The 23,264-nt window shown below is 47.3% G+C and overlaps 1 protein-coding gene and 1 long non-coding RNA gene across 3 annotated transcripts in view; one reads left to right on the top strand and one right to left on the bottom strand.

The window, feature by feature from the left end:
- Nucleotides 1-19,116, bottom strand: part of LOC142579177 (WD repeat-containing protein 17-like) — a 62,055-nt gene extending 42,939 nt beyond the window's left edge. For both annotated transcript variants that reach the window (XM_075689141.1, XM_075689143.1), the window contains exons 1-4: nucleotides 18,843-19,116; nucleotides 11,583-11,766; nucleotides 9,764-10,166; nucleotides 678-947 (exon numbers count right to left, since the gene is read on the bottom strand). In XM_075689141.1, coding sequence (XP_075545256.1) covers nucleotides 678-947; nucleotides 9,764-10,166; nucleotides 11,583-11,708 — 799 coding nt within the window. In that variant the 5' untranslated portion in view covers nucleotides 11,709-11,766; nucleotides 18,843-19,116. The remainder of the gene's footprint in view (nucleotides 1-677; nucleotides 948-9,763; nucleotides 10,167-11,582; nucleotides 11,767-18,842) is intronic.
- The window catches only part of LOC142579180 (uncharacterized), a 159,838-nt gene continuing 146,476 nt past the window's right edge, over nucleotides 9,903-23,264 (top strand). Inside the window, exon 1 of the long non-coding RNA XR_012827367.1 lies at nucleotides 9,903-9,929. This is a non-coding gene — a long non-coding RNA (uncharacterized LOC142579180). The remainder of the gene's footprint in view (nucleotides 9,930-23,264) is intronic.

Raw genomic sequence — 23,264 nt, 5'->3', positions numbered from 1 at the left:
TGAAAAGTGCATATATTATTTGGATATCGGCGCGGACAGATGCTTCGCGAGTTTACACCGTATTGCACCGGCATCCTTATATTTATTATTGTTGTTATTACTGTTCACTTAATATTGTTAGCATTAACTTTCTTACTGTTGAACAGATATAAATGTAGAAAATGCAGTAGCAGAGGCACTTCCTGCAATGTTTCTCCGAAACCACCAGCACCCGATTTATATATCACAGAACAGAACAGTACTTGGAAATACCTGCGCTAACCTGACATGTGGCAGATGTTTAGCTTACCGAACGAGAATACTTGCACTAAGCTCTGTATTCCCAAATTTTTCAAGACAATGTACTTCTTAACGCGTTGCCCCAACTTTTCAGTACCGGGCATGTCGCGTTAATAGCCTTTTCGGGGGCCAATTTTGGAGATAGTACAGTGTGGGCCGATTCCGAAGATGGTGCAGCAAGAAAAATTTCAGCAATCCGATGCCCCTCGTGCTCCCTCCACGCAGTGGGGGGGGGGGGGGGGGGGGGGGGTTGACGCGATAGAATGCCGTGTCGACGTCGAGGTCAACTAGAGGTTGAATCGCCTTCCAACTTTTCCAACTTTCTTTTTCTTCTTTTTGAGGCGGCTAAAGGAACGAACAAAAGCAAGCGCCACTGAAGATGACAAAATGTGTCGCACCTCCAGTGAGGAACATTCCAGCCGCGCCGGGCACCCAGGCGAGGGAGGCGACGGTAGTGGCACGACTGGGGCAGGCGTACGTAGCCAGCACCTGCAGCTCGGTCGATGCCGACCAGTCGAGCAGGAACAGCTGGCCGCTGGGGAGCGCGGCCAGCAGGTATCCCGGGGACTGGTCGTCCCAGCGCAGCGCCACCACGCTGCGGGTGTCCTCGTCCTCGCTGTCCGGAGGCACGTCGTGGAGCAGCCGCACGTGCTTCTGGCACGCGCCACCTGGTGGAGGGAGACCCGCCCGCCACACGCGAGCGCGATGTTAGTAGTTTACACGAACCGGACAGCTGGGCAAGTTGGTGCGGAAACAGTGCTGTAAAGAACACAGGAGCGCCTGCTATTTCTTTATCTTTGCGTTCGTCGTTATAGCGCTTTCACACAGTGTTGCGCGAACCACGCAAAAAGCGCGTCGAACGTGCGTAGGATTGTGGAGATCAAATTTTGCCAATCGGGCTCACTTGCACGCTACAAGGACATGTCGTGCCGAAACGGGCATTGGCTACGTCCCGTGAATGTGTACAAGCTATGCATCTCCAAGAGGTGACTGTGAGCAATACGGAGCAGCGAGGGTTGCAACGCTACAGTGTTAAGTGCGGTAGCTTTCTTTCTTGTTTTTTTTCCTGCGTTTTTTTTTTTCAGCGAAACGTTATAGGTGAGAGAGATAGGAGCTTTATTTTACAAAGAACTTGTCTAAACTGTTTTCGTTGGTAACGCGTGTGTTGCTTTGAGGTTGGGATATTTTCTGGATGTTCTGTATGTGTTTAGCTACGAGCCACCAAAACATGAGGCAGGCGTGTTCTGGTAGTGTTGTTTAGCGAGCACCACAATAGTTGTCGCGCTGCGGCCGCAGCAATGTGTGGCGGCGCAGTCAGCATGGTACACAGTGGAGAGAAAGATAAAACGTTGTTGTTGTTGAATAGTTGACGAGCAGGTAAGCCTCCACCGCCTCTTTCAGCCTACTTCGGAGTGGGTGTGATGTGTGCTTCCAGATTTTCTTGCTAGGAAAGTGTAGTGGCCACTGTCAGCCACTCAGGTTTCGGAGGTAGCGGCAGTGAGGTGGGATATGAGAGTGGGGAAGGTGGAGGATGACATATGCATAAAATCGATGGCTGCTTCGGCGGTAGTCGCAATGAACCCAAGGAGCGGGATCTTCTGTCAAAAGACCTTGGAGAAGGTGGATGTGGGCTGTAGAGGGGAAGGTGTTTGTGCCTTGGACATGATGGTGGTCATGGTGCCGTGTGACTGTGCGGGGGAAGGACGCGGAACAAGCAGCGAGCTCGCCTTTATCGCTAGAGGGAACGTAAGGTTGTGCAGTTCGAACAGCGGCGCAGTAAAGCCACGGAGCAGCGCAGAGGTACATGCGTGTGATATAGTGGGGAGCATAGAATTGTTAAATTATGGTAAGGCGAAGTGCCTGAAACGCTCGGGCATAGCGAAAGAATCACACCGGATATACTGAAGTGTTTGTTAAGTCTTGCGTTTATTTAAGGTAGTGGTACATTTGGCCACTAGGTCTTACGCAAGGTGCGAGGAATCCCTTATATCACTCAGGTGTCTGATGTACGAGTTTCTCGAATTTCTAGGCATCTGCAAAGTTGTTTTTCTCTAATGTGGAAATTTGTGTGACGGTTTGTCATTAAGATGTTACAAATAGGTCATAACACCCTTTATTGAGGAAAGAGGTGTCGCGGTTAGTAGACGTCACTTACCGAACGTCACAGTGATATTTAATATCTGGGATATGATACAGGAGACGTACACAGTAAATACGTTTGCACCCGTACTAGTGCTAGTTTGTCTCATGACTAACACCCTACCTTAGGAGGTAAGATCAATTTGTTGACGGGGACAAATTAAGTTTTCTTTTTCAGTGACATCTTGTGGCAAGTAACATCGATGATAGCTGCGACAGACGACACATACGCACAAAAAAAAAGAATGAGAGAAATAAACTTTGATGCCTATCGCTTTGAAACTTTCGTATCAGGTACTCAGGGGTGCACGAAGTGGTCAGAATTATTACAGTTTTCAACAACGGCTTCTCTTATGGTCGGAGCAGTTTGAGCTAACTGTCGTGTTCAATTAAATTTGTATCAGCCTTAAATGTAGGCGTGTTAGCCGTGTATTAAACCAGCGTCTAACCTTAAGGTGCTAAAATTTAGACTTTGCGAGTGGAACAATTTTTGGCGTTTCTTGAAAGGCCAATCACACCTGTACATGTAGTTAAGCACCAGGCCACGCTTAACCGCCCATCCACTCATTCTTATCCATTCAATGACCCAACCATTGATTAAATGATGGGCCCAGTCATTCATTCATTTGTCGATTGATGGACCAAACAATCGATTGGTTACTCAACAAATAAAACTCGTTAATTCATTTAGTTAAAAACTTACGCGCAAAAGATTTCCTGCGGCTTCTTAAATGTTACCAGCTCATCCTCACCACACTTACGTCACCAAGGCTTTTTTTTTTTTCAGCATGTAGGCCTTCGGATCGTACTAAATAGTGGCTCTGCCGTAAATAAAATCTGAAAACAAAACATACGAAGAATGCACCCGTGATGCGAATGTTTGACTAATGCCTGTGTATGTTTCCCCACTCCTTTGCACGTGGTGTGCGGAAAATTATCTCCACAAGAGTGCGCGAAATAAGGTACTCATAAGAACGCTTAGCCAGAAGAAGCTCCCTCTGTTGAATGTAGAGGGCACTCGGATCCTTTGATCTTATTAGTCAGCGGCGTTTGCAAGGGCTTTGTGCTCTTCGATCCTAAATGAAAAAAAAGAAGTGAAGGATGAATGATGTGTGCACAGCGAGTGTTAGGCAACATTCCTTACGTCAAAGGCACACAGGTGACCTGCAGACATGCAGGCCCCACTTCTCGCTCGATTTTTTTTTTAGCTGACAGCTTCACAAAGGAAGTACTTGTAGTAAGCTTCCTCTTCATCTCCCCCTGTCCGTTCCAGCTCCTCCCCCCTCTCATTTCTATAGCGAGCGCGTCAAGGCACTGGGATCGCAATGCATACCGCGCTAGGATCAATAGCGAGAGAACCGGAACCAAACCGGCCATCGCTAAAATGCGGGTATTGAATTTCTTTAACATGTCTTGTAAGTTTCGACTGCACTGAGCCGCGCGTGGGCACACAATAACAGGCGAATTCCTGCGATGTCCGGACCCGCATGGTTGACCTGTGCCCGCTTGTTTGCTCATCGTTCATCGCGGTAAACAGCCCTGTCATTTTTAAGAGTGACTGCCTCTTTCCCCTTGCCAGTACGGCTCGCCCGACATGAAGAATCGATTTTATTCCGTTCCGCGGAAAAACGTCTGCGCTCAAACGCTCCAATATGCTGTCCAATAATTCCGTGCGTTCTACATACGTTTTAAGTGCGATCTTTATGGAACTTGTTTCTATTAAGAATGACACTGAAAAGATGGCATTATTGCTCCGCACGTGCAATGTTTCAGTAGGGAGTACGATAGAGAATACGGTGTAACTAGACAATACGTGACTAGCTATGTTCGTAGCTCATTATATCACGCCATTCCTCGTTTTTGACACGGAACTGCGCTTCGTGCGTGTCTAATGACTTGGTTCTTGATGAGCGTGTTGAAAATACTGGTTTGCAGCGCAGTGTCCCATCATGTTTCGAGCCGCTTGAAAAGCGCTTGTTACAAGCTATCGACGGAGAAGAAAGCTCGGAAAAAATATACACAGGTGTAAACACTGATTTCCGCGACTTTGCATCGAACGACTTGCCAATAAAATCTAGGGGGCATCATAAACCAGAACACCGGCTCGCGTTAACCGCTCTAATATGCCGAGTAGCAAGCCATGTGAAAAAAAAAGGGAAAGAAGAGGGGCTCATATCATAATTTCAATCCCCTATATTTTATTTATTTTTTAATTATATGGTACTTAGGAGATGCCACCTTTAGATGGTGCCGTCTACTACTTTTCAAATGCACATTAAAAAAAAAATAAACGCCTTAAAACTAAAAGTCAACTCCAAATCATAAAAACAATATGTACAGTCACATAAGTGCACTAAAGCCACACTAAAGCTGAAGGTCAACTCGGAAAGACAGCAACACAAAGTCAAGTCACATAGCTGCACTAAAGTAAACACAAAGTCCGGTCACATAAATACAATAAAATCAGGGCACATAAGAAAGCGTGGATTAGATTCAAATGAAGATACCTTAATCCAGGTGTTGAATTGGCCAAAGTCGTGTTAAAGAAAAGAATCCCATGGAATGAGCTTATCACATTTAAACGCTCTACTCAATAGTTTCCGAGAATATTTCTCGCTTCTAGAAATCTTTTAAAGGCCAGTAACGCTGGTCTTTGCAATGAGTATGTTGGCCATGGACCTAAGATCTTCCTGAGGCTGTAGGTCCTGTGTTCTAACGTCACTACATCACATTCTAAGCATTGTCTGTGTTTGTCGTGTCGCGGGCATTCCAGCAGATGATGCTGTACATCCTCATCCGCGTGGATACAAGTGCATTCCGGATTATCAGCTCTTGAAATTTTAAGCAGAAAGTGCTTTGTGTAAGCGCTACCGAGCTGCAGATGGTGAATGAGTGTTTCAAGGGCGCTGGTTGTATCTAACGTGGACGGGAATTGAAATCGAAGCGATGGGTCAATGTGAAAAACATCTGAAGTTTTCGAGTTCTGATCAAAACATGTCGCTTTGCAACCACGTTCTGAGATCTGTCTTAGTATGTGGAGCAATTCGCCTTATGTTAGAGGGAGACTATGTGTGGCGTGAATAACATACGCTTGTCCAGCTGCCTTGCCCGCTGCACGATTTCCAGGGATATTGCAGGGGCCAGGTTTCGCCTATTTGCTGGTTAATTATTGCATCGTGTTTCGTGGCAATGAGCGGTGTGTTTCTAGGGCTCTACTTCGCTTACTAAATCCATGGTTTTTGAACATCACCAATGACGTTGACCTATTTCGTATTCTAGAACAGTGAATTTATTTAGTAGGAATATTATAATGTACGAATAACAAACATTGAGCTAGCTAGCTTGTATGGTACAAAGATAGGGATGTGTGTTCCGCGTACGTAGGATATGTTAGAAGATGACGGAAGGAAAAGGTTCCAGAGTGTTTTGCCCTTCCATGTTCTTACGTTTTGCACGCCTTGTTTGCCACAGCCAACAACCATGGTAACATCTTAGATTTGTTAACACGTGGTGTTTGTTTACATGCATTCTATTTTGGAATTCCTTTTTACTTCTAGTTGTTTCGTTAGAGTTCTAACGCCTGAAGTGAAACTAGGTCGGTTGGCGCCTTCAATCGTTTGCATAACGAGGTTTACTGATAAACGAAATGTGCGACCACTTCAAAACACACATCACGCATAGTTTGATGTCTATGCCGTGAGTGAGGTTAGGTCGGTTGTTTGTGTGCCTAGAAAGATACGAGGTCATTCGGAAGAAATATATGACCCGTGGTTCGTTAGTGCACAAAAACGATGACGAATGAATTACGCTTGTCAGTCTGATAATGGGTCGGAGAACACAAACATAAATATTTGATGGAATCATGCATGATTGGGCAAATAACGATGAAGTCATTTTTCATTAATGCATCGAGGTAAATTGAGGCCAACTTCGCATATTTATTTTTGAGAGATAGCGTATAGTACCGCACTAATTATAGGTCACCGGCACATATCTGCTGCCTCATGGTCGGATGTGCTAGTTTCCCGTGCAAAGTACGAAAATTTTAGGTCCACAGCCGCCGAATACGAGGGGGTGGGGGGGGAGGGGGGGCGAGCTCCGGGCCCCGAGCCTCCTCCGAAGTTTTCCCAGGCGGGAGGAGCGATGCCGAAGACAGCTCCATCCCCCTCCCCCTAAAGTGTCATTAGAAGAGTTCCGCATCATTTGAGATTTCTTTCAAGTTGCCTCTTCCTTTTCACTTAAAATTTTATTGTGGATAAAAGCTTACTGCACCATTGTTGGCGCGGATGTACTCGGCTTTTAGTTCATACTTTCGCTTTATTTATGCAGATCCTGACAACAGGAGGGCAAGCGCATTGAAGGCACCAGTGGCTGCTACCTCATCCTTATTTTGTCACTTCAGTTTTTTTTTATATACACTGTAAACACCATGCACAGACAATTAATTGAAATATACACACAGGACAAAGTTTATTATATTTTTCAAAGAGAAGGAAGTAGCCAACTAACAATTATTTTTAACGGCATTGATAGCATATGCCTAGAGAATGAATATGTTGCTGTATGTTCACCTCGCTTCCAATTGATTTTCGTGTTTCTTTGACCCTGTAAAGAACCTGCAGACTTCACTGACCCCTTGGGCAGCTTTATCAACGGCATGTGAACTGCACGCGAATGATATAAACGAGAAGAAAGGCGGGCGGGGTTTAACTGAAGGGCCCGATTTTTATTCAGCATATTACAAGAAGCCAACAAACATTCACACCAAGGACAGCATAGGGGAAATTACTTATACTTACTAAATAAATTAAGGAAAATGACAAATTAATGGAAATGAAAGTGGATGAAAGAACAACTTGCCGCAGGTGGAGAACGACCCCACGTATTCGCATTACGCGCGCGTTGCTCTACCAATTGAGCTCAATTGGTAGAGCATCGCACGCGTAATGCGAAGGCGTGGGATCGTTTCCCACGTGCGGCAAGGGTCGTCCTAATAAACAGTGTCTTTCTATCAAGTATTACTGTTTTTTAGCTTACTGAGGATGGGCCTGCAATATGCAATAAAAATACCACATGACATACCCGCTTGCGCGCCGTGATTGCAGCGCTCCCAACCTGTCCGCGTACAAGCGAACATAGCATCTAGCAGGGCGCGCTGTCGCTCAAAGGGCGACAGCGCAGTGACTATAAGGCGTTGTACGCCAGCGAATCTATGCTTCGCTGCGGTTGATGATAGCGATAAGCAGACGCAGCGGCAGCCTGCCCGGATAAATAGTTGGTTTAATCAATCTTGACTAATTACCTAATTAGGCAAAACACAAAAATAGCGCGACACACTATATACAAAAGGGAGTACCATGCATTTGGTCGAGTCGTCTTAGAGTGCATCCGCACACTTTGACACTCTGGCTAAAGTTAGCTAAAACACCCTTATATATATATATATATATATATATATATATATATATATATATATATATATATATATATATATATATATATATATATATGTGTGTGTGTGTGTGTGTGTGGAGGGGGGGGGGAGTATGCGCTTGTTGTTCAGAAAGCCCCTCCCCCCCCCCCTTCCTTTACGCTAAAATGAAAAGTTACCGCCTATATGTTCAGCCTCATACTACACGTCCATGAGCTGCTGCTATTACTTTTATTACATAGATCGTATATGGGTAGCTGACGTCTGCATATTTCTAACACAATTCTGATTTTGTTATGAGTGGCTTGTGGTTTTTTATGTATATATGTGTGGATTCTTTTGCCGCCTCATCCACAAAAATGTCAACTTATGCGAGTGTTTTCGAACTCGTATGTTTAGGGAACTGTGTGCCTCTTAGGGATCTCTTACTCTCTTTTTTTTTACTTCCTTTATTTTTGTGCGGGCACATGTTTGTGATAATTGACAGCTAATATTTTAGTGCTTTTGTTTTCCTTGCGCTGCAAAGAAAAGTAGCCGGCGCCATTAAAGGCGCCAGCCTCTCCTTCAATTACATATCCACAAAAAGGCGATTGTATTACACACGGGGCAGTACTACCAGCAGTCAGCAGGAGTGGTATCCTGAGCACAAAGAGAAGTATTTAGAAACAGAGGTATTTATATATCAATAGGGATGCTTAGGAAATTCAAGGCTTTTATTAACATTTAGAGCGCTTATAAGAACTACGGTGTGCATACTTAAAATCATCTGTAAGAATTTCGTTAGGCTGCGTGAACTGCAGGCAAACGTTTTTTGCGTTCTAAACGGGACAACAAAAACACATCTATTACAAAGGCGTTAGAATCACCATAGCCTCATGGCAGAAGAGCACGGAACATCGCCTGCCTGCCCTCGATTTCAACAGGCCGAAATTGCCACCACGTTGGGCTTGCCACCTCCATACACTCTGGTGGAGCTTGGCATGACGCCGGAAGGCTCAATTCCTACAGGCACCAGGTAATAATCGATGAACGCACTATACTATTCGTATACGCCCGTTTTATTTCATTGTTCACATTTAAGCTAACAGAAGGCAGGTAGTAGATATGCAGAACACATCGTACGATTCAGAGCTAATAGTACACAATAGAACACAATACAATTGAGATTCACGGTCCTGATCTATTGCTTTCGGCGATAGATCACTCTCGGCATAATTGAATTGGCTAAACCAGCAAAAAAAAAAATACAGCGGGAAATCAATCGTTCTTTTTATAGTTATTTACACGTCCCAAAGTTATCGACTTCGGCACTTTTACTGCCGAACACAAAGTCACGTGTCCGATGCGGCCGGCCTAGCCGAATGTTCAGCCAAATTATTTGAAGCCCACCGCTGCGGCGTCTTTCATAGTCCACAAGTAGCATTGGAACTTTGAAACCATATAATAGATTAACATGCTGTCATGCGATAGTACTGGCGAAAGCGGTCAAATTCGGTGCCTGCGTGCCTCTAGTATACTGTGAGTGGAGAAGGGAGCCCTCCGTTAGTCTATAGCAGTTATATTTGGTAAATAATTCAATAAGTTTAACGTCTCGAAGTGACACAATCAGCGCGAAGGGCGTCACATAGTGAAGGAGAACTCGGGTTAACTTTGATCACCATCGAGGTATTTAACGCAAGCACAATGCACGGTACACTTTTTTTTTGCATTTTGCTTTTACGCCGCAGCCGGGAATCGACCCCGAACCCACGAAACGCCACCACTACAAAGTCACCGCGGCCACAAGTTAGATTTGATAGGCGGCGCTCCGAAGACGCAAACGCCAGCGGCCAACGAAATGCTTATCAGAGTCGAGGGCAAGCTTCACCTCCACAGACATAACACAGCCCAATCGGCAAGGCGCACGAATCTCACCGCTCTGCAGGACGGACAGGGAGCCGTCCTGGTGCCCGAAGGCCAGCCTTCCCGACGGGTGCCACGCCATCTGAGTGACGACGCTCGAGAACTGCGCCGTCTCCCGCCACGGCTCGCGCGGGCCCTCGGGCACGGACCAGGAGTGGAGCGGGCCGCGACCCGACAGGTAGGCGATCGTGTCGGGAGCGTCGGGTCGCCACGACAGCAGCAGCGGCAGGCAGAGGGGCTCGCGCAGCGATGCCACCAGCTGCCGTTGGCCGATGTCCCAGACGCACACGACGGGGTCGAGGCTGCCGCTGGCGATCCACTCCTGGCGCGTCGGGTGCCACTCGATGGCCGTCACGGTGCGCTTGTGCTCGGCCATGATGGCGCGCAGCTTGAACTCGCCGTTAGACTCGTCCATCTGCGCGCGCAAGTATGCAGTGTCTACGTGCGCGTACAGCAAGCAGCCATTTGAAAGGCGCAAGTGACGAACGTTGGAACAACTCGCCCAGGGGTAATGCTGTACGCATGCAGAAATACTCATGATACAGGAAGGGGGAGGGGGGGTTGGAGAGGAGCGCGAGAGACCGTCGCGGAAGCTTAATTGATAAACCGCTACACGCGTAATGCGGAAGATATGGGTTCAGGCTGCCACCTGCGGCAAGTTGTGTTTCCGTCCACTCTAGTTTCACGCTTCCTTATTATCTCTACATTACAACAAAGCGGTAACACTTAGTTTCTCCTATGCTTTCTGTGTCTGAACAGCATGTCTGTTTCTTCCATGTGTTTGTAACTAACAACAGACAAGCCCCTCTGGTGCCTTTATTCTCGCTCGTAAAATACAAAAATCCCCTTACGGCTGAAGTGTGATCTCCTGTCCTGTCAGAATAATAAATCTCGGGCCTGTCGTTGCATCGGCAAGTACAGGGCCGCTCACAGAACAGAAGATTTTGCGAAAGATTTTGAAAATTTTGCTTATGGGTATATGGTGTCAGAAACAGGGCTAAATAACTTCAACAAAGATATAAAGCACTGCCCCGCAAAGAAATAAATAATAAATAAAAACAAAGAAAATAAAATAAAAAGGCGGCATTTGTGATCTAATGCCACGATCCGATTATGAGGCACGCCGTAGTGGGAACTCCGTATTAATTTTGACCACGTGGAGCAATTTAACGTGCAACTATGTATAGTACACGAGAGTATACAATGCAACACGTCCCCGTCAGTATGCTGCCGCCACCACTGGGATCGAATGCGCCACCTCGAGCTCAGCAGCGCAACAACCACCGCTTAGCTACTGTTAAATCACCCTTAAACCCCTTCCCCTCTGTAGGGTAGCAAACCGGACGTGCATCTGGTTGACCTCCTGTAACCTCCTGCTGAGCTACCGCAAAATAAATTTTGTCTCGGAAACACGACGCTCGTATAATTAGAAACTACACACAAAACGAAAGAAAAACAAAACAAAGAATATGTAACCTACCTACAAGAAATAAATATATAATCACGGCTTAGCTATGTTGAGTTTGTGCTGCATTAGCGATGTGTCCCCGCGCATCATAGATGGACAACAGAACGGACACACACAGCTTCGTGCTCATGTTGTTATTGTCTAATGTGCTAGGAGACATCTATGATCAAAACTTCGTTTTTAGAGCTGAACTGGATTAACAGATAAGCTGCGGCCAACGATAAGCTCCGTATGGCGTCTCGAGAAAACCGGAATGCGTAAGGCTAAAAACGGGCAACCAATTCAATTTATTCTCCGTTTCCACAAGCAGCGTCCAGGTGGTCGTGAAAGAAGACAAGACCGTGTTTCTGCCAGGTATTGTACCTCGTAGATGTAGACGGCGAGCGTGGCAGCATAAGCGAAACGATGGCCGCTGAAGCTTGCCACGTTGACGTGCCATGTCTGGCAGCCGGCTGCAAGCAGACCGATCTGGCGCATGACTGAACTCATCTTGCCAGCTTCACGCGTGCCCACTTCAGCACTGCTAGATGAGGGGAGGCATGTGGACCTGAAGAGAAAGCGTAAAACAGCGCCGAGTATATACCTCATAATCTTCTACACACTTAATGCAGACACGCAAGACGCACCCGCTGCGTTAGTCGATTAAATTGCAAAATAAATTATTGAACCATCACATGTATACGTAATAGCAGACAGGAGTCCCCCGGTACAAGCATGACAAAGCCGTGAACACCTATATCTTGGTGGCGGCATTGCAGCCGCATGGATCGGTCAAAATATTAAGTAAACTAACATTCATATGAAGTGCAACAACAGTAATAATACATATACATACATTAAAATATCGGTGATACTATGTAACAATACAAAGTTCAACATTACACAAGCCAATACATCATCACTAAGAAGAAAAATTCAAGAGGTAAGTTCGCGAAATATTTCGCCAACAAAGAAACATTCAATATTAATGTAAAATAAACATGAGGAACCCAAGGTAATGCCAGAACGGTGGGAAGATTTGTCGGTTTAATTACGTCAGCAGTGAACGAGTACAACCTGCGAAAAGCAGACGTCGACCCATTTGTAAAGAGGCCAGAGCATGTGTTAACGTTACACTGGAAACATCGAGCTCCGTCAACAGCAGAAATGATTCTTAAAGAAGCTGCCAAGGAGTGTTCTTGTTAAGTTTCTTGGGGGGCGTTACGGCCTCTACCCTACATTGTTTTTTAGTGGCAGCGCGCTTTTGCCTTGGTGATAATGCTGCTGTTTTGATTTTCTTGCCGGGCCAGTTGAACAGACAAAGTGACTTGCGACATAAACAATAAGGTCAGATGAAGAGCTTTCCGTTTGTGAGCATTTAGGCTAACATCGGCAGCTTTCGCTTTGTTACGCTGTATGTTGTTTGATATTTCGCTACACTGACCAAAGCATTCTTTGTTCTGCGCAAGCTACCATGATCGAACTCCTTTTAGGCGTCTAGAAAACACTTGTGGTCTGCGGGGGCTTGAGAAATGCGCGTCTAGATTTTCCTTTGAATGTTTTCTGTCTCTGACAGCCGATCTTAGAATACTTTTTCCATACTTCGCGGCAGAAGACTATCGACAACGTTTCCTAAACTCGCCTACACATCCTTGTACAGATATTTGAAACATGAACGTCATTGTCAATTCATCGCAGAAGCTGCTAGTAACAAAAAAGAGGAGGCGACGGAGCGACCTCCGATGCATGGCTAATAAAGATATGCAGATCCCACGCACATCTTGGAACCTCTATGTGAAGCGAATCTTTCGTGAAACGGTTAATTTCATTTGTGCTTCTTTCGCGTAAAGGAAACTGACGCACGCGAACGTTCTCTCGCACACCCGCCCTATGCATTGCGACACATGCGGCAATCCTTCAAAGTTAGTAGGCGTTGGTAAGGTAAAGTATACCTGTGACTGTGGCATAATGGCTATAAGCATCGATCTCACCACCGGGCGCGTAATTAATCTTTTTGTTAATTTTCAAGTATGAGCTTTTCGGCAAGGCAGAAGCACCCAGCAGCCAAGGTCAGGAAAATCAGGGAGGGCTCGCAATGAAAGCTTCACTTTAAAACGGCGCACTGGAAATGGAGACTAACAGAGGCAAAACATAATACAAGCGCTTGTGTCGAGTCTACGCCTTTCCTCGTCTTCGGTTTCAGTGCACTGTCTTTATCGGACATGTACCAAATCAACTTGTCCAGTTGTTTATCCCCTCGAAACGTCGAGTTCGCTGCTTTGATTTGGTGGCGCAAGTAACTAGAAATTGTGGTTTAACGTTCAGAACCTTAAATCTGGAATGAAAGAGACATCCGTTTATGGAGGTCTCTGGATTTTGACTCTGCGTTAAGGTCACTTGTTTGGCCAGTTGGTTTGAGGTCGACATTCTAACAACATGGATGGCAAGGCAACAGTAGGAAGTAACAGGTACGGCCAGAGGCGCTATCAACTGGCGGTTTATTCACACAAATGAAATATATGCCAACGTCAGCGGCTGGAGGCTCAATAGCTTGATTAACGTTTGTGTTACGGTGCTTTCAGGTTCTCTCCTTGTGTTTCCTGTGTCGCCAATCTTAATTGTACGCCATAGTTCCTGCGGTTCTCCCTTCTCATGTGCTGACTTTAAATACTATCCGAGGACACCTAAGCATTTCTGATGAGTTGTGAATGCGAACGCAATAATGTCCAATTGAACGCTGCTCAGCGGTCCTTAGAGTTTTGCGCTGCGAGTAATGTACCATAGAGGTACGTGCTGGGCTAGCCAGAAAGCAGCCGCAGCCAACGCCGCATGCCACCGACGTTTTGGGCGACGAGAGACCGAGGAGGCAGCAGCGGCCAACAAGGCCGGCAGGTGCGCGCAGCAGCTAAACCCAGTGGGGGTGAGAGAGAGAGGGACCGCGTGCCGGCTTCCGAGAGCGAGACGGCGGCAACCACACGGGCGTGTCACGCGACTGCCTCGCCGACGACAACCCGTCTCGACCCGCGGTGTCGCATCGCAGTATCTGCTCTGTCGAGGCACGCTCCTGACGTGACGTTGCATCCAATGGGAATTTAGGTGCCGTTTCGCTGCTACAGACACCGGATTCTTCGCTCAGTGGGCCATTTGATGCTTTCGCATCAATAAATTTTGACAACTCTAGGCTCCTGCACATAATCTCAAGTTCACGATCTGTTTAGCACTCCTTGCTTATAGGAATGCCGACAATGGCCAGGGACTCAAGCTCACGACCTTTTGCTCGAAGGCCGGAAACCATAGTCGCCGAGCTACCGCGCAGGATGGAGCTCAAGTACAACCAACGCACCACTATTGCGAACTGTCAAGCTGAGCGTGTACGCAATTACTAAATGTACACGGAGAGGCAAGTGAAAGCACACGTGTGGGTCGTTAGTGAACGCGATTAACTTCCGGGCGGCTGACAGCGCCATCTGGCCGACACGCCCGGCGCTTATCAAGAGCGAGCCAGGCGCGCCAAAAGCCGCCGACGCGCCGGGCTTAAGCCGTCGGTCAAACAGCTTCCACTTGCCGGCGCAAACGGCGCTTTAGCTCGGCTGACGTGCCCTGCAGTCGATGTTTGTTTTTAAAGAGCACCGTTTGCAGAGAATGCCGGGCGAAAATTGCGCGAAAATCTTGTCTCAATACGCACTTGGAAACGCTTACAGCTCTGCATATTAATTGGGAACAGATTTACCACTCGCGTGGCCTCCGGATTCGTACTCGGGGTCGTGGACTCGTTGAATGTAAATTTATGACGGCTGAAAGAGTCGGATAGAAAGAAAGCTACTTCAAACGTGACTCCATGTCTGGAACCTCTGGCCGTAAGATGCCAGAATCCACCGCGAAAAACAGCTCGCGAAGGGCAGAGGAAGTGGAAGTGAAGTAGAATTGCCTTGGAATAAACCCGGCGAGGCAGGGGTCAGTTGAGGACAGAGGATCTAATTAGCAATTCGAGTATGTGACTGCTGAGAGTGGCACAGCTCTACAACTTGAGAATTGACAGTACCCTCCCAGATACGTGCCAACTTGATGAATGCGTGCAACTGCCGTGGCTACGGCCACAAGCAGCCTGAATTTTCCTGCAGCCAGAAAGGCTCGCAGTTGGCCTGAACGACAACGGTAGCAGTAAGCAATAACTTTTTGCCGAATCTGTATGTCGCACATTTTACCACAGAACCTCTTCTCCTTCAAGTGGGATATACGTGTTTAAAGCAGTGAAACAGACGACTTCTGTCACTGTTTTAATTGAAAGGCAGCAGGTTTGATGCTTTCTAATGCATTTTAAGATAAAACGAGAGATGAATGACAGAGATGATAACAAGACTAACTGTCGGGTTGGCTACTCAGGCTCTCATTTCAACATAGACGCAGAGCTGAACACTAAAAGAAGATTTTTTTCTAATTCCTGCCAATACACTAACTATACGGAACACAAATAAGCTGAATTGGTCAAGGTAAATGAGAACAAGGGTGCAAAACTATTTTTGTAGGTTTCGCTACATTTTTTATGAAGGCATGGATGTTAGTTGGGCCACCATGTACATGAATACCTCTTCTAGAAACCCATAACACTTCCAGAGAGGCACAGTGCCAAAATAAAGCTGCGCAGCAGTTGGTCACCAGCGCTTAAGGCTTGACGTGGCTGTGTAATTATTGTTAATCACGGGAAAAGATGTCTTCTATGATCACATATAGGCAAATGTACGCATACGCGCTCACTCAGGAATAGTTTGAAGTTTTAACTTGTACATTGAGTACATGGAGATGACTGAGGAGAAGAAAACGGCATAAGAAGCTTGATAAGCCCCCTCGGCCCCTATTACAGAGGCAGCGGTCCAGCTGTCGGCAACTAATCTTAGTAACAATATAAAATCATCGCAAGAAGAAGAAAAAGGAAAGAAAAAGACCCTTTGTAAGTTGTAACATTCTGCACCACAAACAAACGACAACACAAAGAAAAAGAAAGTAACTGACTTCATCTCACTTAGTCGTGTGAGCTAGCAGCAAACCGGGTGCTCGGCTGGTTGACCTCCCTGCCTTTCCTGTCCTTGCTTTCTCTTCTCTTGACACATGCAGGCAAAAGTTGAGCCACCAGCTTTATGACAGTGAACACGGAAGATAGTGAGTAAGTGAGTGAGTAAAACGACACTGGAAATGTTGAAAAGCCGGCTTCTCGCCAAATAGATTGTTCAATGAGCAAAGGAGAATAACATGAGGAGATAAGAGAGGAAAAATTCAGAGCCATTTTCCTCTGTGACGGTGGGGGACCAGTCGAGTTGTATATACGGTGATCAATATGTTCATAATAAATATGTTGATTGAAAATAAAAGACACGTACCACAATTCATTTCGTTTTTCTTTTAAATTTTTTGTTGTTTTAATAAATTGCATATTCAATCTTTCTTTCTTTTAATTTTCAACCTTTTGTTTGCTTTTTGGGATTTACTGTTTTGTCGCCAAAGTGACTATCGCTTTATGATCGCTATGATATACGGCCAGTGGCTCTGTCGCGACACTGGAAAGGTTCTTGGCCAATGTGAGGTCCATACATGGCCAATGACGCGTCGTGGGGACACTTGTGTTTGTGTAACTTTGAATGCCGAACCTTTCCAAGAGATACACCACGAACTACTGCCCATCCGGCCGAGACACGTCTATCTTGAAATCACCCACAATTACGATGGGAGTGGAGTAGGGATGATCTAACCAATGGTTCACACGCTTGGCGTTTGCGGCATGATCTTCGTACATATTACGTGCCGCCCGCCATCGCCGCGCATATTCCCGCTTCTATTCACGACGGTGTCCTTCGTAGGCGTGCTACCCGCCGTGGTTGGTCAGTGGCTATGGTGTTGGGCTGCTGAGCACGAGGTCGCGGGATCGAATCCCGGCCACGGCGGCCGCATTCCGATGGGGGCGAAATGCGAAAAAACACCCGTGTGCTTAGATTTAGGTGCACGTTAAAGAACCCCAGGTGGTCAAAATTTCCGGAGTCCTCCACTACGGCGTGCCTCATAATCAGAAAGTGGTTTTGGCACGTAAAACCCCAAATATTATTATTATTATTATTCGTAGGCGTGCTGTTCTTCCACAGTTCTCACCGTACGCGGCATACCCAGTGCACGGGTGGAAGGGAACTGAGATAAGGTTACGTGCTTTGCCTGTAGAACCCATGACGTCAAGTCGCAATTCATACTAAACTGTCTTACGGTTTTACTTTTTTTATAGTGATATTTTTTAAAAATCACAACACGTTTTGTCACTTCTCGTGATTGAACGAAGCTGTGGCATGCCTGCTTATACGCTTTTGCTTTATGTTTTAGCTCTTCTAGCTCTGAAGTTGCCGCCAGATTTTTTACCTACGTAGAAAAATCGCCAGAACCTAGCGTATAACAGTTTCGCTGTAAAAACAGGCACTCTGACGAGCAGCTCACGCGCTCTCGTAGCTTATAGGTTTAGAAATGATCGGGTTTCACGTGCCAAAACCACTTACTTATGAGGAACGCCGTAGCGGAGGCCTGCAGAATAATTTGGACTACCTGGGGTTCTTTGACTAGTACCTAAATCTAAGCACACGGGTGTTATCGTACGTCGGCCTCATCGAAATGCGGCCGCAGTGGCCGGGATTCGCTCTCGCGACCTCGCGCTTCGCAGCCCAACAGCATAGTCACTAAGCAACCGCGGCGGGTGAATAGTCATCTTTATAGAAGGGAGTACGCGAGGGCCTGCGTAAACAGCTCCGTCGTCAAACGTGTCATGCTGCCCTGCGGCGAGATGTGAAAAGGAGAAGGTGGTGCCGTTCTTTCTATTGCCTGCACACCTGCTTGCGCGTTTCCTTCTGTGTCGATACTACACGCGAACGAAGAACGGAGGAATCTGATAAGGCAGTCATGCTAGTGGCCGTGCTCACTGTTTTCGAAGTTTCGATCTCGATTTCGAGTAATATAGTTGTCTGCAGGCGTGTGCAAGAACGATTAAGGTAAAAAAAAAGCAATTGGGCCGGGGTGCTAGCAGAATACGGAACTGTGTGCACCTCTGCTTTCGCATCCCACCGCGGAGCCACACTGTATGTGGTCGATGAGGCTGTTTTGCACGAGGTCGCGTGTTTCCTTTTATGAACATTGTGCATTAGCCTTAAGTTATCCACATGAAGCGGTGGCAAAGTCAAATTTTCTACTTTATAAGCTGGGTCGGGAAGAACTGCATGGCAGAACTGGAAGACAAAGACAGAACATGGGCGTCCGTGTAGTGTCTTTCCACGTTTAAGTCAAGCCTTTTGCACTATCCTCCAGAAACATGCTTTCGCATCGACTAGCACGGCCGTTTCCAAGCGCTATTGCCTGGTGAAATTTCCGTGAAGTAGATGCGATGGAGCCTTCAGTTGTCTTAATGCACTCGGCCAGTTTAGGAAAAAGAAAACAGAAAAGAAAAAATCTTTTCTTGCTTCTATCTGTTGCCTGCCATGCTACAACAGCTAACGAACGACGCTGCGGAGCATGAACAGGCGTGTCAGAGAATGCAACAAATAGAAAAAGATAAGACACACACGCAAGCACACAAAAAACAAAACAAAAAAAAAACGAGGAAAGTCGAGGTGGAAAACTAACCGGTCGGCCGACGACGTGGCTCCGGGTCTTCGCCGAGTTCACGTCCGCAGGAATTAGATCCAGGCCTTGGGGAGAGGACACGCTGGCTACGCTGCTGCTGTATACGGTCCGCCTGTATACCCTCGGCCCTTGGGGACCGTCGCACAACAATGAAGCAACAGCAGCAAGCACCGGCCAGCCAACGATCCGGCCAACGGAACTGGCGCTGCACTAAACGCCTGCAGCGGTGTCCAGCGGCGACGCCGTGCCTCTTCTCTTTCCGGCCGGGCTTGTCGGGCGACGCCGTGTCGTGCCGAGAGCGCCGTAGTGTGTATGTGTGTGTTCGTGGGGGCCAGCGGGTTTTTTGTCGTGCCCGGCACCTACGGTGGCTGCCATGGCGACTCATTGATTGCGGCTGCTAAAAAAGTGCGCTCATTCGTGAGTCGGTCGGCGATCGTCGACGGATGAGTGCCGCGGGCGTTCGGCCGGGGCCACAAGGGCGGTGCGACCCTTGATGGGCCTCCCGCTGCTTCCCGAAATGATGCCCCCGACACTTACCGGGGCTGTTTTGTACGCTGTGCAAGCGGCAGAGTGCAAAGCGGTACGGGGACCACTGCGAAAGCGGGGGTCGGAGCGGCCTTTCTCCCATTTGGGAGATGGACGGTCAACTGGGGGACGTATAGAAGTTCCGTCCGGCATGACGACGAAAGCGGGACAGAACGAGTCGTGGCCCCAATTTTATACAGTGCCGAGTGCTCCGAATACCGGGCGTCAATTTTCACGACTTATGGATTATTTTTCTTAGTGCAGAGCCGTTGACGCCTCGCAACTGAAAAAAAAAGAAAGAAAAGAAAGCGTCCAGTGTATTCATTGCCTCGGGTTAATAACTTCTTTACTTTTCTTCACTTATGTTGCCTTATTCTTGCTTTCGAACGTCTGTCCTTAACATTTCTTTGTTTAAGAGGGTCACTACGGGACCACACGCAGCCGTTCGCCCGCATTGATGCAGTTGATTGAACTATTATTATTATTATTATTATTATTATTATTATTATTATTATTATTATTATTATTATTATTATTATTATTATTATTATTATTATTATTATTATTATTCATTGATTGATTGATCGATTATTATTTTAAATTTACGCCCATGTATGCCCAAATTCCTTTGAAATCAATTTTCCGGTGTTGGTGGTGGTGAAAACTTTATTGGAAATCCGGCAAATTCGTGTCCTGGGCCTAGACCGCCCCTGAGATCCTGTCTCCTCACCACCTCGTGGGATTGCTGAATGGCCCAGAGTTGATCTTAAAGGTTTGAGCTCTGCAGCGCGGCCGTCCACCGTGGCGCAACTTCATCTGGGGAGACTGCATTTTCTCTGCCTATAACCTCACATTCCCAGAGAATGTGTCTAAGAGATGCGTGAGCCCTGCCGCATAGTTTGCAGTTATCATCTGAATAGATGTCTGGATATATCCTCCTGAGATGAACGGAGTTAGGGAAGGTCTTGGTTCGTAACTGCCTCCAGTCTACCGCTTGGGCCCTGTCGAGTTTTGGGTTATGGGGTGGATAAACACGACTGGAGTTTTGATAAAATTTTGTAATGTTACAGTACCTGGTCATGCTGTCCCTCTCTGTCCATGCCTCCGTTAGATTTCCAATCCCCGGAGAGAATCCTTCTACGCGGGCGCGGAACGTGAGACCTCGCGCTACGCGGTGGACCTCCTCGTTGAGGTTGGGTACGGGGATGTCGGGGGACGTATGGGTCGGGAACCATATAATGTGTCGTTCCTCCGTCTCCTCAAAGGTGACATAGTTCGCGTTGGCTTTGAGTATAGCCTCAGCCTTCGGCGAAAATCTGCCTTGTGCATAGTTTCTGACAGCCGTCTGCGAGTCACTAAGTACGTATCTGTAACCGGGGTTAACGATGGCCAGGTCTATCGCCACCTCTTCCGCTACCTCAGGGTTTTTGCCGCGTATACTACACGAACTGACCAAACGCTATGCATTTCCTCAACTTCCTATAGTGTCTTAAATTTGTTTCTGCCACCTAGCCTGTAGTGATCGTTTGCCCTCCGACATGTGCACCAGGCGGCTGTCGATCTTCTCGATTGGGAGTTCTGGCGTCACGGTCTGTGTCACTTCATTAACGTCAGCCATCACTTTTTCTGCCCATTGTTGAATGTCTGTGATGGGCGCGTGCGTCATTCCGGCTCGATTCTCACGGAGCTAGGAATTCTTTTTTCCTGTTGGTGTTGTCTTTCTCATCGTCCTCTCTTGAGTGTATATGTCGTCTTGAAGCGAGCCTTGCAATTCTTATCGGCCATTAAGTGCTCACCCCCGCAAAGTTGGCCGGGTGGGTTGCACTGGTGGTCGAGACCTGGGTTGGCCATGTCGCAGCCTCTACAGATGCGGTCCTGCGAGCTGAGGCACACGCCCATGCGGTGGCCCAGTCTGCCGCATTGGTAGCCCAGGTCGACTTGTTTTCTGTACAACACGCACCTAATGAGTGCGCCTCCGTAGCGGACGAAGGTGGGAACGTTCAGTCCGGAAAAAAACATGAGGACTGTGGTGGTATTGCTGAGTCGTTTCGCAGCGATTGCCGTAGGATTCTTGGGGGTAACGACCTAGACGGTGTTGTCCCGGGGTGAATCTTAGAAAGGTATACCCCTGATGACTCCTTTGGAAGTTAGGTCGGGTGCCAATTGGTTCACGTTGGTCTCATAGACCTGGCCGTTGACCACGAGGCGCTCGACTCTTTGGCATCTGTCTGCGTTGGCTTCATTGGAGGTACTCACTACGATAACGTTCTGCTGTACTTTGAGGCACACGTCTTCTTTGTTCTCCCCGGGTATGCCAGCAACCTGGTAGATGCGCAAGGCTACTCGGGCCACTGCCAATTCGCCAATCTTGAGGCCTCCCTTTGGGCGGATGATGATCTTGAAATCGCCTTCGGTAGATATGACATGCGGCTGGCCTTAATTAACTGCTGTTTCCATTTCTGCTCACGCTGCTGCTTCCTTCTGCCGGTGGAAAGGTGGGCGCCGAAATTGCCGGTATCGTATCTCTCCACTGTTTGCTTTTTCGAGCCGACGGTACTCCAGCCCGTGCCGGCCTCGAATTCTTCTTGGGAAATGTTCTCCTCTTGCACGAGAACCTCCATTTCTTCCGTCTGCGAGCGAGCGTAGGCGCGTTCCAGGTGTACTATTTTTCCCCAGGTGCGCCTATAGGCCTAGGCTCGGTGTAGCCGCCGCCGTGGTTGCCGGTGTGGCACAGACGAAAATTTGGCGTAAAAAGTCCGAAAAGTGGATTCCCACCTTGAAGTTGGTATCAGCAGAATCCTGGTAACTTGCTGCGTGAGATGGTAGCCAAATTTTGCTGATTTTTGGTGATTTCCCTGCAATATTATTGACGGAAGACGAAGCCGACGTTAAGTGCGTCTGCTCCCTTCGGCCACCTCTTCTTCTCTTTTCCCGTGTTGACGCAAAAAGCTTTCTCGTGGCACGCACAGTTGCTGAGAGCCGACAAACTCTCTGCGCCCTTCCAGTTCCGAGTCCTCGTCAGTTCGGTTTGACGAAACCGATGAGGACTGAACCGATCAGGAAAAGAAGTTAGGCCGATGGCCGGTGTAACTTTCTTTTTTTCTTTTTTTTTTACCACCCGCAGTCATCAGTCACTGGTAATATTATTCTCCCGGTGCATATCGATCGAACATAGCGCAACGTGAGCAGCAATTTATTTGCCGGTACGATTGCCTGCCACGAGGTTCCCAGTCGTGACACGGTCGTGACACAACATAGGATGCGTGAGTACATCGCTCAAGAGCTCTAGCGCCATCGCATAAGTCAAATCAGTATTCCGGTAAGAGAATCCATGTAATTCGAAGCCCTCCGTGAACAGCCTAACCTGTCTATCGTTATGTTCAACAAGGCCTTTCGTTTTGTCTGCCTTTCAATGCGGTATAGAGTTAGTCACCGCATAACGGATCAATATGCGTCGTTCGGCATTGAAGCTGCAGTGAGGCGTGCCACAAAGATCGAACAACATTCTACGAACTCAAAAATCGATAATACAGCAGCGTGTGTAACAGCTTGGACTGACCAAGTACGCATGAACCAGGCCGCATTGCTTGATATCTTACGTAATGAACGTAGTCCGACTTACCTTTCTGTTCATTTAATGACTAGGTCGATTTGAATAAGTGACCACTCAGAAAACCTCATATAGCGGTATTTCGACCACCGTAAGACGCCCTCAACTGCACATTTTACAGAGGTGCCTAAAGCAATGCGGGTGCCTTTCTCTGTGCTCAGCCAGCTGTATGACATGCCGCTCGAATAAGCGCACAAGAAGTGAGTTATGAACACCCTAACGGTCATTGTACTCTTTTGACCGGTATAGTGCTCTGAGGAATGTTCGAAAGCGAGATGGCGACTTGA

The sequence above is a fragment of the Dermacentor variabilis genome, chromosome 4 (assembly GCF_050947875.1).
Source record: "Dermacentor variabilis isolate Ectoservices chromosome 4, ASM5094787v1, whole genome shotgun sequence".
Taxonomy (NCBI): domain Eukaryota; kingdom Metazoa; phylum Arthropoda; class Arachnida; order Ixodida; family Ixodidae; genus Dermacentor; species Dermacentor variabilis.
Note: the sequence above shows the minus strand (reverse complement) of the source record. Positions and strands in the feature narration are given on the sequence as shown.